Source organism: Chroicocephalus ridibundus, chromosome 16 (genome assembly GCF_963924245.1).
Source record: "Chroicocephalus ridibundus chromosome 16, bChrRid1.1, whole genome shotgun sequence".
Taxonomy (NCBI): domain Eukaryota; kingdom Metazoa; phylum Chordata; class Aves; order Charadriiformes; family Laridae; genus Chroicocephalus; species Chroicocephalus ridibundus.
The window spans coordinates 9,938,383-9,957,330 of record NC_086299.1 but is presented as its reverse complement, the minus strand read 5'-3'; the positions used below and the strand labels follow the sequence as shown (position 1 = coordinate 9,957,330).

General features: G+C 52.9%; 1 protein-coding gene and 1 long non-coding RNA gene across 3 annotated transcripts; both read left to right on the top strand.

The window, feature by feature from the left end:
- The first annotated feature begins 207 nt into the window (after positions 1-207).
- Positions 208-5,140, top strand: FBLIM1 (filamin binding LIM protein 1). Its single transcript, XM_063353890.1, has 8 exons — positions 208-1,768; positions 2,541-2,749; positions 3,113-3,246; positions 3,344-3,449; positions 3,564-3,733; positions 3,846-4,024; positions 4,127-4,244; positions 4,562-5,140. Exons 1-8 carry the CDS (start codon positions 1,743-1,745, stop codon positions 4,673-4,675), a joined length of 1,056 nt encoding a protein of 351 aa, XP_063209960.1. The 5' UTR covers positions 208-1,742; the 3' UTR covers positions 4,676-5,140.
- Positions 5,141-9,136: 3,996 nt separating this feature from the next.
- Positions 9,137-18,295, top strand: LOC134524187 (uncharacterized). Of its 2 annotated transcripts, none has more exons than XR_010073513.1 (5): positions 9,137-9,365; positions 9,791-10,100; positions 13,202-13,252; positions 14,438-16,803; positions 17,749-18,295. It is a non-coding gene; the product is annotated as an uncharacterized LOC134524187 (long non-coding RNA). The 2 variants fall into 2 exon arrangements; XR_010073512.1 differs by adding an exon at positions 12,626-12,676 and having other exon boundaries at positions 9,146-9,365; positions 14,438-18,295.
- Positions 18,296-18,948: the final 653 nt, after the last annotated feature.

Here is an 18,948-nt window from a genome sequence, read left to right as displayed (position 1 = left end):
CTAGGAGGGTGTATGGGGCGCCCCGCGTCCTCTAGGTCACCCTAAGGCCCTATGGGGCACCCCAGGGAGCATGGGGCACTCTAAGACCCTGTGCCCCCCCCCCCGCCCCGTCTCCCCCCCCTGCCCGGGGCCGTGGGGCAGGCAGGGGGGAGGAGGGAGAAGGAGGAGGAGGAGGAGGAGGAGGAGGAGGAGGGAGGAAGGGGCGGTGATGCCGGGCGGCTCTGCCTCCCCGCTGCCCCCGCCGCGCCGGGCAGGGCGCGCCCGCGGAGCGCACGGAGGGACCCGCACCGGCTCCCCAGGTAGGGGACGGGGACGGGGACAGGGAGGGGGACACCCCCGCCCCCCGAGAGGCAGGCGGGGCTGCAGGGTCACCCCCAGGCAGGCGACCCCCCCCCTCCCCCCACCGGGTAGGGGACCACCCCCCACAAGAAGGGGACGGGGGACACCGCCAGGTAAGGGACACCCCGGGTATGGGATAGGGGCCACCCCCAGGTAGGGGACAAGGGACCCCCCCGAGATGGGACATGGGACCCCCCTCAGGTAATGGGATAAGGACTGCAGAGCTGTCCTGGGACAGGACAAGGGGACCAAGAGTGACCCCCCCAGGTAGGAGACGGGGGACACCCCCAGGTATGGGATTGGGGACACCCCCAGGTAGGGGACGGGGGCTCCCAGGTAGAGGGGGACCCGGTGGGGCCACCACCACTTAGGGGACAGGCCCCTCCCCCAGGTAGGGGACCTGGGGCTGTGGGGCTACCCGGTGGGGGAGAGAGGATTGCAGGGGGGCTGCAAGGCCACCCCCCAGGTAAGGGACAAGGGGACAGCAGGGCCACTCGGGGAAGGGACAAGGGGACACCAAGGGCTGTGTCCCCCCACCCTGTCCCTTCTCCCTTGGGCATCCTCAAAGCGCTCTCCAAGAGGTCCCCGGGGCAGGGGACAGAGTTGGGGGACAGCTGTAGGGGGCCATGTCCCATCCCAATTTCGGGGGGCGCTGGGGGTGCCCCATAGGTGTCCCTGTCCCCATCGGTCCCCCAGCGCTCCCACCCCAGGAGATTTTTGGGGCGATGCTTGTAGGAAACCTGGGGGGGACCCTTCCCAATGCAGCCCCAGCCACCCCAAACTAGGATGGAGCTATGAGGGGGGACCCCATTGAAAAAAAGGGGGGGGGACACACCTCCCATTAATGTACCCCGGCTGGGAGGTGGGGGGGAACCAGGGGGTGCCACGATGGGGCTGCCGGGATCCCGTCCGCCCCGGCACAAAGAGGAATGCGACGAGCACATGGTTCCCATTAGCCCCGCAGATTTTTTTTTTTTTTTTTTTTTTTTTTGCTTTGCTTTTTTGAGTTGTTGTTTTTTGGGTTTTTTTATGATTATTCTTTTTTTTTTTTTTTTTTTCCCCCACCCCTATTTTCCGCAGCTCGGCCGGGGAGGAGGAAAAGCGGCGGCTCCTGCGGGCGAGGATTTGAGCGGCCGGGCGAAGGCTGGCAGCGCCGGAGCCCGTTTGGGGTTTCGCCGGCGGGGAGGGAGGGAGAGAAGGGAAGGGAGCGAAGCCGCTCGGGGTTTTTTCCTTTTTTAATCCCTTCCTCTGCTTGAGTCAGAGGCTGAAGTCACCGGCGTGCACGTCCCGAAGCTTTTCCCCCGCCACGGGGCCTGGGCGGGGGGGACTGGCCGCCCGCTGAAAGGATGCGCCAACATCTGTGAGCAGGATTTTGGGGGAGCGGAGCCACCCCGCGCCGGGGCATGAGACCAGGCAACTCATCACACAGGTATTTTTCAGGCCGCCGATTCATCTCGGGGATGAATCCTGCTTCACCGGCGCTGCCTGGTTAAAGCCTCGGGGTGTCCCGTTCCAGCCCCTCCTAAACCATCCCGTTTGGGAAGGGGAAGCTTCGCTCCAGCTGCTTTTCCCGTTGGGAAGCTGAATAAACAGCCCTTTTCCTTCCCGAGCAGAGTTTATCGGGGTCGGGCGCATCCTGTCTGCGCCGCCGGGCGATGCTCAGGGGTTGTTTCGATGATGGGGACGCGTCCCATTTGCAGCGTTGTGCCTCAGTTTCCCCATCTGCGAAAATAAAGGGGGGGATGCCCTGAGCCGCGGGTGATTATCGGGAAAATGGGGAGCCAGGGGGAGCTAGAAACACCCCAAAAAAGGGTTTGCAAAAGCAGATCCTATTGCAATCCCATTTTTAAGAGGAAAGGTGGAGTTTTCCTGCTGCCCACAGGGAATTTAATCCCAGGTGGGGGCAATAAGAGGAAATAAGGGGGGATAAAATGCTTACAAAAGGGTGGAGTTTGGCCACGGAGGCATGAAAATGGGTGATTTTGGCTGCTGCTTCACCGGACCCTTTACCCTCTGTCCTTCCAGGCACGAGACCATTTATTGCGGTGACGCGGGACGGGCACACTCACTCCTTCTCCCTTTCCGGGAGGGCGAGGAGGGAGGCGGGTTGAGGCCGAAGGGCGGTGTGGCTGCAGGAGCTGCCGGTGCGCCCGTGGGTTTTGCTCCCTTTCTTCTCTTATTTCCCCTCAAATCGAACGCAGGTCCGGCTCTTCCATGGCTTCGGCGACGCTGCCGGGGAAAGCGGAGAAGAGGATCGCTTCGTCTGTCTTCATCACCCTGGTGCCACCGCGGAGGGAGGTGGCCACCAAGGAGCAAACCCAAAGGGTGACGCGGCCCATCGGTGCTGAGGTCCCGGCCACCCATCGCCCCCGGAGCCCACCACCACCGTCCCCCGCGTTGCCCAATGGAGGTGAGGGGTGTCGGCGCGGGGGGCTGTGAGCGGTGCCGGGAGGATGATGATGGTGCCGAGGATGCTGCGGAGATGCTTTGCTAAAGGATGCGTGTACAGATGGGGAGGGATATGGTTTTTGGGTTTTTTTGGTTTTTTTTGGGGGGGTGGTTATTCCCCAAATCCCTGCACCCACCCCGGGATGGATCCGGCTGCTGGGGAAGGGCTGTGTTTACTCTCTATCACTGGGCGCTTATCGGTGCTGTTTGTCCCCTCCGGCTGGGACGGCGTTTGCTTTTGGGGTAGGTCAGCGAGCGCAGCTGCAAAGCTGTCGGGGTGCTTCCCCCCCCCCCCCAAAACCACTGCATCTGGCTTTTGCTGCAGAAACCCCCCCAGCAGCCCCCGTGCCTTCGTCCCTGCCGGTCCTCGTCCTCTCCGAAGCGCCCCAGCCCTTGTCTGCAGAGGCGCTGGGTCCGGCGCTGCAGCAACTGGACCTGGCAGCACCCACCACCCTCCAGGTGAGGACGTTGGGGTGCAGTCTTCCCCCCAGTGCCTCAGTTTCCCCACCTGCAAGAGCATAAATGTAACGTGCCTTCGCCTTCCCCTGCTCACCAGGCCCCTTCCGCCTTCCCCGCTGAATTGAGGCCACCCAAATTTTGCCAGGAGCAAGCAGGCAAGCGGCAGGATGCAAATGGGTACCTGGAGAGGGACGGCTCCAGAGGTAAAACTGGGGGCGGGGGGGGGGGGGGATGGACCCAGCTGCACAGTGCGGGCTCGTCCCCGGTTGGGGAAACTGAGGCACACAGCTCCGAACCCCTCTCCCTTCTTCCCCCAGACATCTGCGCCTTCTGCCACAAAGCGGTGGGGCCGCGGGAGCCGACGGTGGAGGCGATGCGGAAGCAGTACCACGCCGACTGCTTCACCTGCCGGACCTGCCACCAGCTCCTGGCCGGCCAGCGCTACTACCAAAAAGACGGGCGCCCCATGTGTGACGCCTGCTACCAGGTACCCATCCTCCCCCGGGGACAGCCAGCACCCTCGGGGTGGTGGCAGGAGATGCTGTCCCTCCGGAGCTGGTGTGTGACGGTGTGTGTGTGTCCCCCCGTCAAAACATCAGGCCACGCTGGAGAAATGCGCCAAGTGCCGGGGGCTGATCGCGGAGCGCATCGTCCGTGCCCTGGGCAAGGGCTACCACCCCGGCTGCTTCTCCTGCGCCGCCTGCGGCCGGGCCATCGGCGCTGAGAGCTTTGCCGTGGACGAGCAGGACGAGGTGTACTGCGTGGCTGACTTTTACAGGTTGGGGAGCGCATAAATGGGGAAGCGACCCCCACGCTGGGGGGGTTCGGCTCGTCCCCGTCACCCCACAGGCCTCACGCCGCCCTGGTTTGGTCCCATCAGGAAATACGCCGCGGTTTGCAGTGCCTGCGAGCAGCCCATCATCCCCCACGAGGACAAGGACACCTACAAGATCGAGTGCCTGGGACGCAGTTTCCACGAGGGCTGCTACCGCTGCGAGGTACGGACCCCCCCGACAAAAGCCGAGGGGTTCGGCACCGAGCCTTCCCAAAGCACGGCCACGGGGCTCAAGGCACCCGGGGTTGGTTTTTAGCCACCAGTTTATCTTGCAAGCGATGGGGAGGGGGAAAAAGAATTAATAAATCAGGTGAAAAGGACAATGCGTTTGGCCAGGAGAGCTTCAGCTTTTCACGCTTTTTGACATAGTTTGTTGCTTTTTCCAAGCGCTGGTGGGTTGTGTAGGAAAGAAGGGATGCAAGGCAGCACGGGGACCCCTAAAACGTGGGTCTCCCCCCCCCTTTCTCCTCTCGCCCCCAGAGCTGCGGGACACCCCTGTCGCCGGAGCCGACGGAGAACGGGTGCTACCCCCTGGGCGACCACCTTCTCTGCAAGTCCTGCCACGTCCGCCGGCGAAACGAGTCATCCTGCTAGAACCCCGCGGTTCGACCTCCCTCTTCCAGCGCCGGACACCAAAAAAAGGGGTGCACCCACCGGGATGCACCCCGTGACCAGTCCTGGGTGCCCGCTGCACCCCCAAATAGCTGCAGGACTGGAGTTTTCGTCCCCAAAACGTACCCAGGACCCCAAGCCGCGGGGCTGGCAAGGTGAAGAAGTGCAGATATAATGTCCCAGCGCTCGTCATGAACATAAAAAGCCCCGGCAGAGCAGGGGTGGCGGCGGAGCTGAGGTTATATTCACTTATTTCTTTTTTTAAATTCCTTTTCCGAGGCCGGTTTGGTTTCCTTGGATGGTTTTGTTTCTTTTTTTTCTTTCTTCTCGAGCTTCCTTGGAGTTTCACTTAAACATTTCTCTCTGCGGTGACGCAAAGAGCGGGCACTGATTTAGTTACTTGCAGTTAAATAAAACCCCAAGTTTTAAAACCCCTCGTTTCTTTCATCCGCCCTGCATTCCAAACCCATAAAACGCAAGTTTAAAAATAAGGGGGGCGGGGGGGGAAAAGCCACTATTTCAGATTTTATAGACGTGGCCAGAGTCGGGTCGCTCAGGGCGCTGACGCCTGGGGTGCAGCGATCTGGCAGATTGCCCAGGGGGAAAAGCGGAGGGTCGGGTTTTGGGGCCGGATTTGGGATTTTGCGCTGTGCCGTGGTGTTGATGCAAGGGTGTTTGGTGGTGGGTTAATTTTGCTGACAGCCTGCGCTGTCTGGGTTCCATCCCAACTGAGTCCCGGAGCCGGCAGAGGGCAGCCGGAGCACAAATTCCTCCATCAAGCCGGAAAAACTCCAGCTAAACACCATCTCTCCTATATCCGACAGCGCCGGGATGCCGGGAAAGACCTGACAGCCCCATTTTTGCACCTTATCCGAGATAATATCGTTCTGCCATGGGATGCTTTTTGCTCTTCTCTTGGTCCAAGCCCCGAAACAGCAGAAATTTGACCATTTTTCTGCGTGCCCAACATCTGTGCAACCGATGTCGCCGACGCTTAGCGGTTTTGTTTGCGAGGGCGTTGCAAACCAGCCGGAGAAAGAGAGTGTTTTCTTTTTAACCGAAAGGGCTTAAAAAGCCACAAAATGAGAGCGGGGAAAAAAGCAAGAGCAGCTGAGACGATGTTTAATGCTTTCCCGATTAAAAAAAAAAAAAGGGAGTTTCTACCAAAAAAAACAACTACCCAACCAGCAGCCGTAGGCTTCTAGGTCACGTTGTATAATGTCTCTCTAGCGCGTGCTCTATTTATGAATGAAAGGGTTAATGTATGCTTAATGTATGCACGAGCCCGGCGCGGGCTCTATGATTAATCACACCGACGCCACAACTATTTCCTGCTGACTCTCCCCATCTACAAAGCCTATTACTCAACGTTCGTTAATGTGCGTCTACGGCCCATCAATCAGGTCATAACTTGCTATAAACTTATTTATAAATAGGATGTTAATGTAAAGTCACGGTGTGTCCCGGTCATGTAAATCGGTGGCTTTGGGTCCGGCCGGGAGGGGAGGCCCTGTCCCACGCCGGGGAAGTCCCGTGCTCAAAGTCAGCTCTTGCTTTCTAAAGCCTCTCGCCCCGCGGGGAAAACCAGGCACCAAAATGATGCTAAAAAAGTAAAAAGATGTGGGCAGACTTGGCAGGGGCCAAAGGGCGCCGGGAAGGGAAGCCCCGGAGAGTAAAGGGGTTGCCTGGTTTTTTGCAATATGGGTATTTTTCCAAGCGAGGTTGTCGGGGAGGATGGAAACGCCGATGCTGAGTGGTGTTTTGGATGGGTTATTGCATTCTATGTTGGCTTAAACCCTCTGCGCAGCACCCTTGGGTGCTACCCCCCACCCGCAGAGCTAATGGTGGGAAGGGGCTGGGTATTTTCCCCACAGAACAAGCCAGGATGGGCTTGTTTTGCACCAGGACTGTGGTGATTTTTGATTGGAGGCAGGCAGGATGATGGTTTTATCAACATGAAGCCTTGGAGAAGACGCTGAAGGGCGAGGAGAAGGGCACGGTGCAGCTGGAGAGCTTGGCGTTGCAGTGAAGGGATGCAGAAGTGGTCAGATTTGGCATGTTTTTCCAGGAGCGGAGGATGGTAAGGGACAGGGATGGCTGGACATGGTGGGGGTAAGATGACAAAAGACTTATTTAAGCCTTTTTCTTCTCGGATAAGGGGAGAAGCAGTACGCGCTGAGGCCCAGGGAGCGTCGCTAAGCCTGAAAAGCATGGCCCCACGCTTTCCCCAGGGAGGATCTCGAGGAATTTCCAACGCTGGCCAAGCCGTGTGTGTGCGCGGAGGAGATTTTGCAGGGGCTGTGGGAGCTGGGTCCTATCCCGCCGCTGAGCAAGCCCACGTCAGCTGCGCCGGCTCAGCCCGTCCTTGGGCTCCTCGCCCCGCTACAAGCGCTTGTGCAAGGTCTGCTAGCAAAAAGAAAACAAATACAAATCACGCACGGAGCAACATGAAGCTCCTGCTCTGCCCTGGGAGCCCCCCAAAGCCTCACGGAACCCCCAAAGCCTTGCAGAGCACCCCCCAAGTCCCCCCAGGTGTAAAACCCACTCGAGGTCTCTCGTCTTATTCCGGCATCGGGGCAAAAGGGCAAAGAGGATTGTACGCCTCCGAATGGCACCGGCCGGGCCCTGCCCTTCCCTCGGCTGCTGCAATAAGCCCGTCTTTTCTTGCAATCCTTCTTGGCAGGCCAAGGAGAGCGGGGAGGGACCTGGCTGCCCTCCAAGGAGAAGCAAATGCAAATATTTCTTCACTTCAGGCTGGGTGCGGCCCCGGGGATAAAATTTCCCCGGGCTTTCCCAGTGAAGGCATCGGATACCGTACCCTGCTGCAAGCCCCGTTTGCTCCCAGGAATACAATGCTCTATCCCATAAAACAAAACCAAACCAAACCCAAAGGTTATCTTTCTTGCAACTCCAAGGACTGCCTGATTTTTTTTAAAAAGAGCTTAAAGGAGAAGCTGGCGGGCACGGCTGTAGTATTTTTAAATCAGCGGTCAGGGTGTTGCTTCGTAACAAATAAGGCCTTTTTGCAGGTTTTTGTTTGCAAGCCCAAGACTTCTGGCACGGCGTGAGGAAAGTCAGCCCGTAAAGGGAAACGGGCTGGAAAGCGCATTTTCCCGGCATTTTCCCCAGCCAGCTGTGAGAAATGCAAAAAGCAGAGCAGGAGATATGAGCCAGATTCCTGGCGTGCCTTCACTCCGCCATCGCTGCCTTCAAGGTGCCGGGATGGAGCCGGGAACGCCGCAGGAGGGGAAACTGAAGTCGAAGAAGCCACCGGGGCTTTGCTGGATGGAGGAGCGTTGGGTGCTTAGTGCTGGTGGTGGTTTGATGTGGGGTTTTTTTTTTCAAATATGATGGAGAAAGCTAGAGAAAAAAAACGGGTTTTTTCCTTTGGTCGACCTGGGTTAATTGCAACCATATCCCAGATGGCTTGCTGCAGCGTCGTCCTTCCCCGCAGAGCGTTTGGATCCATTTTCTGTGCTTTCCCGTCTTCTGCATAACCTAAAATCTAACATTTCTTACATAAAAAACGGCCTGATCCTGTTGGCTAAGGGAGAGGGGGGGAAAACCAGCAGGGATTACTCTGGGAGCAGCCCAAGCCCTGAATTTCTCCAGCTTCATTATGAAGCACAGGCGGGATACGTGTATAAAAAAAGCAGTATTTTCCTCATTTTCCCATCTTTCCCTGCAAAACTGAAACACCCAGCCTCACAATTTATTTTTAAAGAAATCAATAAGGCAAGGTGAAATCAACGCAGCTGGTTACGCAAGCGCGTTACCAGGCTGCAAGTGATACACTGGGTTATTTTAAAAAAACCCAAAAAACCAAAAACATACACACCAAAAAAACCAAACCCACCCTATTTCTGAAAATAGATGCGCAGTACACGCCTGCAAGTGGGACTTCGACACGTTATATCCCAGTTTTCCTTCATCGTATCAGCAGCAATGACAGCATCCCGCAGCCCGATTTCCCGAAAATTAACAATTTTCGCCCAGCCCTGGCTGCAAACGGTTTAGGTTACATCTTTATTTTGCTAGAGTGTCCATCAGAGCCCATAGGTGAAGGGGTTTATTTGAAAAAAAAAAAAAAAAAGGATTTCTCGCAGAGGTTATCCCGTTTGTCAAGGCAGCTTATTGACCTCGGTGATTTATCACTGGGAAAAACGCTGGAAGGAGGGGGTGGGGGAATAGCTCCTAAAAATAAATAAATGCCTTAATTCTCTGTGCGGCTAAACTTCCCCTCACAAGCCCAAGCCAGGGGAATGTATTTTAATCTCCTTTATCGGATTGCCTCGTCCGCGGCTGAATCTTGCTGAGGCGATCGGCCTCCGCCCGGCGTTTTACCGGCACCGCGTTTTTGTGGAGAAAGAGAAAAACTAAGCAAGAAAAGGGAGGGTATTTGCCCGACTAAAGGGGTTGGAGGAGGAGGCCGGGGGCTGCCCCTCACGGCTCCACAGCGCCGCCTCGCCCGCGCTGCCGCAGGAGCTGCCCCCCCGCTTCCCGCTCCACAAAATGGCCGCCCGGCGGGGCCAGGGCCAGCGGCGCCCAGGCGACAAAATGGCGCCGGGCGGGCAGCGGGGGGAAGGACGGATGATGGGCGGCTGCGGGAGGCCGGGGAGGCCAGCGTGGGCTTCAGCCGTGCCAGGAGCACGGCGGAGGGGCTCCTCCTGATGTGCGTATCCCCTCCAGGCGGGCGGCAAAAGCGCTGCGGGTGAAACCTGACCTTCCCCCCCCCCCACCCCCCCTTTTTTTTTTCCCCCGCCGCTGTGGCAAAAGGGTGCGAAAATGCCCAGAAACGCGCATTTCCACTCGGCGACGGGGGTGGCGGAGGCCTCGGCCTTCCCCCCCGCCGCTTCAGGCGCCATCGCTGCCTCAGGGCTCCCCCCCGGCACCATCGTCCCCTCAGTCCCTTCACGGCACAGCTCGCCGGCGCCGACCCCTGAAATGGTTTGTGTTTTCCTCATGGCGTGGAGATTTTTGGCCCAGAATTGCTCTTTCCACACGCCCCCCCCCCCCCTTCATCATCACCGCACGCAACCCGAGGTGGGTAGTTTTATGCCTAATTCTTTCTCTTCCACCGCTTTTTCTCCTTCACAGGGGTTGAAGCCACCACCATTCGTTCTCCTCACGGCATGGAAAATACCCAAACGCGCTTAAAAAAAAAAAAAAAAAAAAAGACAAAACACCCGAGGATTGATTTATCTTCAGAGCTGGAGTGGCGCGGGGAAGAAGCCATCACCGCTCGCCTTGCTCCCCACGACAACCTGCCCGCCATTCCGTTAATTAAAAGCATATACTTGGTGCGATCAGAGGTGGCAATACCGTAAAAAAAAAAAAAAAAAAAAAAAGAACCACCAAAAAATACCCCGTAACATCCAAAGGCTCGTTGTTGGAGGCTGCAGCCAAGGTACCACATATGCTTTGCCTTTTTTTTTTTTTATAAATGTTGCCTTACCTTTTTTCTGTATGACAGTGTTGTTACAGGCTACCTTATAACATTGCCCCTTCTTTGTTAAAAACCACATGCCTAAAATACTGATCCTTTTTCCTGGAATTACAGTTTTAGGCCCATACAGATGCTCTTTTATTTCTATATATATAGAAATATTTCTATATATTTACTACACATCTTTATATATATATGTATCTCTCTTTGTAGGGACTGCTTACAGAAAATAAAAGAAACCCACACACCTAAAACACTATGATTTAATTATATATAATCACTGCAATTTTGGCCCAAATATATGTTTGATTTTATATATATATATATATATATATGTATTACCTTTGTTTTCCTCCATTGGCTTTCTACTACAATATATCCTAAAAGCAGGAGAAAAAAAAAATGCCATAAAAAAAAAAAAGAAAAAAACAAAAAGCAACCCATCTCTTTTTTACAATCCGTGGTGGAAGTTTGTGCCTGAATGTTTTATTTGTTCCACAGAGATGTAGATTTTCCTTGGGAGATTTGGGGAGGATTTTTTTTTTGTTTTGTTAAATTAAAAGAGGAAAAAAAGACACCCAGAAAAAGAACAATAAAAGAGAACCAAAAAAGAAAAAACAAAAAAGGCACACAAAAATAAACCCCCGTAACTGAAGCTGCAAATGCAGTCAAATAGTCCGGATCAGACAATTCATTGCAACAAAAAGAGAGGACAAATTAGTTGAACTGCAATGGCAGGGCTTTGCTGTAGATCCGGGAGGAGGGATCAGCTCCTTTATCCCACCATCGAGCGCTCCAAACACCACCATTTATTTTTTTTTAATTTTTTTTTTTTTTGTGCTTTGTGTCGGGGCGTTTTTATTTAAAGCCGAGCAGGCTGCAAAACCCCGCTGAGATGGGGCTGCCAATTTTTATATAATTTTTTTTTTTTTCCCCCTGCACGCACCCCATCCTTGTGCAGTCCTCTCCCTTTTATTATGTGCTCTATTGCGCTCTCTCTTTTCTTTTTTTTCTTTTCTTTTTTTCCCCCCTCCCCTCTGCGGGTATAAAGGTTTCTCTCCTCTCCCCAGCTCGACTGCTTATTCCAGAAGTTTCTACGGGGGAGGGGAGCACCCACTGCGGAGCCTTTGCCGCAGCACCGGGGAGGAGGAGGAGGATGCAGAGGATGCACCACCTCTCCCTGCCTTTTCCCTGGCTGGCAGCTCTTTTCCAAGCCTCTCCCCCTTGCTAGATTTCCCCATCCTTGAAAAGGATGCTGGGAAGTGTTTGCAAGGGTTTGGTTGTTGGTTTTTTTATTTTTTTATTTTTTTTTTCCTAAATAAATTAAAAGCAGAGATGTCTCCTGATGGAGATGGATGAGGCTGGGCTCGCAGCAATGGGGTGGCTCGCAATGCCGCAGCCGTAGCGAGGGTACCGATGGCAGAAGTGACCTTTCCCAGGCGATGGGAGGGAGGCTTCCCCCCCCCCGTCCCGACACGCTCCCGCTTGGAATTCATTTTAAATAGCAGGGTTGTTATTTTTTTATTTTCTTTCTCCCCTCCCCTTAAAGAACAGCTTGCTCTTTCAGTGATTTCTTTTTTTTTTTTTTTTTTTTTCCTTGTAGCCTGTGGGTTGAAGCTTCCTCATGATCGTGGGTTTTTTGGTTTTTTTTTGTGTGTGTGTTTTGAATTGCATTTTAAAATTGCCCAGCTGGAGACAAGTCTTGATTAGAGCTGGAACAATAGCTCCATTTTATTAATAATGGGAAGGATTTACAATCCTACAGCACCTTCCTTGGAAGGCTTTCAAAATCATTTGCAAACAGTCACAAATTTAAGATTTCACAGCCCTTGGCTGTGAGGTGGGTAAGTATTTTAATGGTGCCACCACCAAAAATCACGTCGGTGGCAAATCTCCATTTCTGAGTGCTTAAAAAGATGACAAATTTGTTGGGTTTTAGGGCTGCAAAGCTGGGGGTGGGGGGGAGGTTGGTAAATGGGGCTGGCTAAAAGCTGTAACCTAAATCTGTTCAGTGTTCTGTGTAGATGTAGAGTGTTTTGCTGCGTCCTGGGAACGGGGCTGTTATTTCTCCGCCTGCTCCACGCAGACCCTTCCTTCTTCCTCTTGTGAAGCTGTGGACTTGCCTGCTTGTCAGTAAACATCTGCTTATAGATATTTTTATTTATTTATTTATTTTTAAAATTCATTACCTCTTTGTAGTCCCCAAGTGACCTCCTTTACTGCTGGCTCCGCTGTGGTTTGACCGCAGCTTTGCATTAAAGCAGGTTTGCCAGCGCTAATGTGTCTCCCCGCGAGGCAGAGTGACCTTGCTCGGGGGACTGGGCCCACCGACCTCATGCAGATGCTCCCCTTCGATTACAAAACCCCGCACGTGCCGCTTTTTTCCAGCGCACCCCTTCCCCGACCCAGGTAGCACAAGGGGGTGTTGAAATATTATGGGTGAAAGCTGCCTTATGCCTTTTTTTTTTTTTTTTTCCCCATCCCAGGGAAATAGAGAATTGTTTGTGTAACCCCTCTCCACAGCAGATACCTTCTTTGTAAGTATTGTAAACACGCAGGGATCTCAGAGCCGGCTGGGCAGCGGGATCTGGCCTTGCCGAGGAGCGCAGGGCACAGTGCTCTGGTTGTGTGAGCGTGTGTTGTACACGGGCCACAGAAACCCACAACGTTTCTGTGGTTACTTCTGTCTGGATAGCATGAGTTGGTCCCAGGGTTTCCCCTTCCCACCGCTTACTATTTCACAAAAGCAAAGGCGGGTGCTTCTGGAAAAAGCTCTGCCTTGTGGCCTTTAAAAAAAAAAAAAAAAAAGAAAAAAAAAAAAGAAAAACTGCTGTGGATTAGTCATCCTTATTTTTAAAGGAAGCTGTGTTTGCCAGCCCTATCTGTATAACGCATGTGCCTGTGAGATATTAACTATTAGCTGTATTTGCGAGGGCTGGTAATGTGCTCCGGTCGCTGCTCTTTGGAGCGGTGCCACCGAGGCTCCCTGGAGCTGCTGGTGGCAGGTGGAAAAAACTGACCGTCCAGCTTTTCATACCCTTCCCTCTATTTTCCTTTTTCAGTGCTGGTATCTCTGCGTTGGCAGGTGTGGAAACGTAGCGACCGTAAGAACGGTAAGTGAGGATAGATGAGCTGTCTTCTGCGGTCACTTCCAACTCCAGAGAAGAAGCCCTGGTGATTTATATTTTTGTCTTGCCTGTGGTAGCTTTTACTCTTAAGCTCCACTGTATCTTGTGAGAAGACTGAGTTTTACCCTTTTGGATGCTAAAAATGTTACCATTTTGAAACCTTGGTGGTTTTTTCCCTTCCAAGTGGTCACTTGGAAGAGCGAGCCGTGCAATTAAAAGAGTGTAACGAAGGACAGCTCCCTCCCCCTTTCCCCTTTCAAAAAAACCCTTCCAGAGTTGTGTGCTCTTGAACTGCTGCATAGGCAGAAAACATACAATGCAGTTGTCAGCATTGTGCTGATGTGTGGCACATTAAAAAAAAAAAATACACACAAAAGGGGTGGGGAGAACGGGAGCCTCCAGGGAGTAAAACTGTGGGGCCCCTTTCCCTACAAGCGAGCAGCCCTACATGCGATAGTATATTACTCCTAATTTTGCTCACACAAAGGGCTAACGTCGGAGGGAGCGTTGCAACGTCCTAAATTGTGTTGGTGAAGATCAGGGTCCCCCTGAACTGTTGTTTGTTTTTTTTTTTTTCCTGTGAACGTGCTGCTGTTTTATTACTCGATTCCTCAAAGTCGTGCTCGCTCACCGGGAAGAAGGAAAACGCTTCCTTACTGGCTGCAATTTCTTTTGTTGTGTTGCAAAAGGTAATAAAAAGCACCTGGCGCTGGTCTCTCCGAGGTCACACATGACTTCAAGGCGCAGAGCCCCGGCAGTCATTAGTGCGCAAGGAGTGTTAGGTATTGGCGCCTTCTCGTTAGCCTCCCTTAATGAGAATATTGGCAGCGGTGTTGCGTGAATGCCTCTGGCTGACCAGCGGAGAGGCCCTGCCCTGCTAAGCTGGAGCAACACCTGATGAGAAATGCAGTGATTTTACTGCCAGTGAGGCAGCCTGGTTGCTGATTTGCAGCACAGCTATTGACTTTATGCTTTTCTGGCAAAAATTTAGCGGAGGGTAAGTATGAGGTGTCCTGGCCAGATTTCATACCGTCCTCCCTGCGGTGGAGAGCTGGGGAAAGTTGGTGTGTGGTGTACGTGAAAATTGCCAGTAGCTCCTGTGCCCAAAGCCTTGTCTATACTTGAAATAAACCAGCATGGACAGGGATATTAATTTTCCTCTCTCGTTAGGGATGTGTTGGTTTGGAGATACGCCTCATGCTCATCAGAGGCCTTCGCTGGCACGGAGCTACGGTGGACCAAGAACCTGGCTGTTTGGGATGTTTCCACGTTTTTCAGGTTGGCACACCCCGTGGGACTTGGAATTACTTTTCTTTGGCAGTTCAGGACAAACGAGTGAGAATTACCTGAACTTTTACCACCCTCTGCTCTGGACTGAAGAGTTACTAGAAAGAACTCCATCCATGAGGTTTCCAAGCTAAACAAAACCTGAATTTCCAGTGCCAAAAAGCAAGCGAGCGATAGAAACCTCCGCTCCTCCTCCGTAAGGGGGGAAACCTGCAGTCTTTCAAGCTTTCCTATTTTCCCGAAGAGTTAAAAAGCTGCATCGGGAGGGCTGCAGAGGTAAAATGAGAGCCAAAACTTGCCCAGAAACTGTTCTCCTGTGCCGGATTGCTGGAGAGGTTTTCGAGCGCAGCAGGTCTCAGCGCACAAGTATTTTTCTTCTGTATTTTTCTCTGAAGCTGAAAGAGCGATAACGGCGCAAACGCACATGCAGTCTGCTCCGTTTAAAACACCATCCACTCGCTTCGGTATCAAAATGGTGTTTGGTGAAACAAAAGCTCTGATGGTGGCTGCCTCGGTATTTATTTTGCGCTGTGTGTGGTGATCAATCCGATGGGGAATGTGGGGAAGAGCAGCTCACGGATTTGGACTGTGGGGTTCGCACTAAACCCTTGTCCTGCCAACATCTCCAGTGTAATTTCTGTGATTTTTCCTGGGCATTGCATGTGGGACCTTTATGTAGAAATAATACAACAATTGGGTGTTAAAAACGGCAAAATACAGGATATTGGTGATCAGTCCAGTCCTAGGTGATTCATATCCTTTGCAGGTGTCATGTTTGGGTATCATCGTATGGGGTTGGCGCTTTTTGGTTTTGCTTGCTTTGTTTTTCCCCTAAAATCAAGTATTTTGCAGCCTGGAAGACCAAAGTCTTCTCTGTCTAGCTGATGAAATGCCCCGTGTTTGGGGAAAACCCTTGCGAGGTGAGCAGGTACAGCTCTTCGGTACGTGGCCGCGCAGAAGTTGAGGGGGCAAGGGGAAGCAGGGCAGAAGTAGCACTTTGGTATTTCTAATTTTGCCCAACAGGCAAAAAAAAAAAAAAAAGAAAAAGGTATTAATTTTAATATATCTGCTATACCGTAAGCCAGAGTAAGCTCTTTTGCAGTCCCGTGAGGGCACACAGTGTTAAGGTGGCATGGTTTAGCAATCACGCTCTGCTCTGCTGCTGAAGAAACGTCTGGTTTTGTGTCGCAAAGTACTTTGGAAACAGAAGTGTGCTTTTATATATATATATATATATATATACTCAAATGGGTTCAGTGTAAATGGAATTCCAGGGGCTCTGGAGCTGCGGTTACTGTGCTGCGGAAGGTGACTGGTGCTCAGCCGCCGGCTACAGTGGTGGTATTTTGTGGCGGCTCCCATCGCTGGTACTGGGTGGATAAGAACACCACCGTGAAGTCTAGCGGGGAAGAGCGTTAGAAAATAAATTACTAAATACTGGGTTTCAAAATCGTGAAGGGAGTTTTGTGGACAGAGCCATCTCCTTGTGAAGATTTGGAGCACTGACCCTCAAAGAGGGAAGAACCGAAATCAAGAGCTTTATTAATACAAATCCTATGCTTTGTGTTGCTTAGGATCCAGACCCAGGCTTCGTGCTCAAAGCGTTATCAGCGCGTAAGCCGATATCCTCTGTCTTGGCAACAAACGAGCCCAAATATCAAACAGCACCGATTCCTTCTTGGAGAAAATTACCCATTGCATAAAACGTAATGGGTAAGCAATAAAATTAGGCCAGTAATTCAGGCTGGCTTAAAAAAGGAGATAAAAGCCTAGCTGGTAATTTGATATTCAGCTGCCATACCGTCATTTTAATAAATATAGTCAATGAGCAGGAAAGGCACGTAAATACGTTTTATAATGACAAGATGGTGGCTGGAGCTGGCCGGCTCAAACAAAGGAACGCTCCGAGTGTTTCTGGTGATGTCTGAGGGCTCTTGCCTGGCTGACTGCTGCTTTTCTGTAAAAAGCCAAGCAAGCTGGACGCGTCCTGGACGCTGCTGGGGATAATCACTGCGTGCCACCAGTGTCACCGCTCTAATCCACGCGAGTCCCCAGCTACGTGGCGAGCTGTCATGTCCCCACCTCCAGCTGCACCGAGCTGCTGCTCAGCCAGAACCAAGTATAGGGAAGTTACGCTCTTAGCAATTAAGAGTTCTGGTTGCTGTCCTTGTTCGGTATCTAATCTTTTGCTTTTTTAAATGTTTGGCCAGCAGTCCCGGCGACACGTGGCAGCGAGCTCCACCGCTTGGGTAAGACGCCGCGTTAAAAATGTCCCAACTTGCCTTTTCGAGCGTTATCCGCTCGCTCCTATTTATTGACGTTTCCTCCTCGAAGTGAGGCCGTTTCTGGCTCTTTGCGTGGACCCCAAGGATGTTTTCCGATTCTCCTGCCCTTTTTTTTCCCCCTCTAAACTGGCGAGCTGCTAACTTTATTAGCTCCATATATGGCAGCACCGTTTTCTCACGCCTTTAATGGCTCTCTTTTGATCTGTCCTGTTCTCGCTTTGCTTTTCTTGACGTGAACGTGGTGTTCAAGCTGAGATGGGTTTATAACCTGCCTCCCTCATTAATAGATGACCTGGCATTTTAATCCTCTCCAAGTGCCGATATGAAACGTCCGAATGTTTTAACTGCGGGGTTGGCCGAGATGCCCGGAGATAGCTGGGTTCCTGGCTACACCCACCGTGCGGACATGAGTAATGTAAATTGCGCCTTGCGGTGCCTCAGCCCCTGCCCTTGCCTGTCCTGAAGGCCGAGGGCCTTTTCTCCTCTTCCTCGCCTGTTTGCCCCTTTGGGAAGGGGATGCTTGTCCGTGTCTCGCCCCTGGATGCTCATTGTGTTGTCACCGGGGAGGCTGGCGTGAACGGTGGCAATGATGGCACTGGTTGCTGCCACCTGAGACCGGTCCTTCCTGGAGGTCCCTCTGGCCTGCTGGGAGGAGGGTTGTGCTCGCTCTAGTGTCTCGCCTGGCTCTGTGTTCTTTAAAATCTTCGAACGAGTCAGAGGGATCCGGTTACAGCAGCATCACCCGAGCACAACTGGGAACAGTTTCCCCCCAAAGCGTAGTAAAAAATATCAGGATGGTCCAGAGCTTCGTTTCGCGTCACTGTCCGGGCTTTGTGCTCCTCTTGCAGCTGGCTTTCCTGTGAACGGAGCCCTTCAAGTGCTCGGTTCAACCGTCTCTTCTGTCAGCAGAGTCCGGTGGCTTTGTTTGCCACCCGCGGATGTCCCTCCTGGCCAGCGTGCCCGCAAGATGGCCGTGTGACAGCAGTGACCCCGCGGGAGGTTTCCTTTGAAGGACCCGGGAGCCAGCGTGGCTTTCTCATGTCCCTTGGAGGTGCCGCCCTGGCAGGGAAGGGAAGAATGGTTGGAAATGCCGTCGCAGTAAATACACTCGATGGGAGAGGGGAGAATTCGGCATGGAAAAGCTGAATCGTGTCCCTTGGAGGTGCCGCCTTGGCAGGGAGGGGGAGAGCGGTTGGAAATGCCGTCGCAGCAAACACGCTCGATGGGAGAATGTGGCGTGGAAAAGCCGTTGGATGCGTGGTTTGGGTTTCTTCCTCTCCGAAATGGGTGTCCGGAGAGGTACAGACGCGTAGCGACCGCTCTTTGGGCTTCTGACCCGTCCAAACAGAGCGCTGAGCCCGTTTCCCCGGAGCAGAAACGTGTTGGCAGTGCGTTTTGTCGTGCGCACGTGGCCCCATGGCATGTGTTAAATAATAGACGGTTTGCGTGCGGAGAGTTGTTGGTTTTCTTTTTTTTTTTTTTTTTTTTTAAATTAATCAGTAGATCTGAGTTTGGCGGAGCAGGATAACGCCCGTCATCGCTGGGGAAACTGAGGCACGGGGCCGCGATGGGATGGGCTGGAGTTGGGGATAAGCCCCGGCTCTGCCGAGGCTCGAGTGCGTCAGAGCTCTGATTAAATCAAGAGATTGGCACGTTCGTTAAGCTCGATAACTTTGCCCAGCCGTCGAGGTGGACTTGGGTGGCGAAGTTGAGCGCCGCTCGCCCCCGACAAATAAGAACGTGGCTTTAATTAATGGAAAAGCGCCGTCAGGAGGCTTCGGCCAAGGGAAATAGGGAAATACCGGTCTGCTCTGTGTGGGGAAAGCAGCTTCAAAAAAAAAAAAAAAAAAAAACCAAACAAAAAACAAACCAAAAAACCCAACACTGACGGCCCTGGGTGCGTGTTGGGTTTTATCCTGACCTCAAACCGCTCTCGGAATCTCGCAGCGGGAATCGGTCGGGCATTTTCCTTTTCGGGCACAGAAATAGGTGTTTGTGTCCGCGCAGAGGCACGTTTGGGTGGAAAACGAGCCCTTCCAGGTTGAAGAACGTTTAGCTCCGGGTCGCGAGCCGCTTTTCCAGCGGGGACGGGGTGCCAGGCGCCAGTCG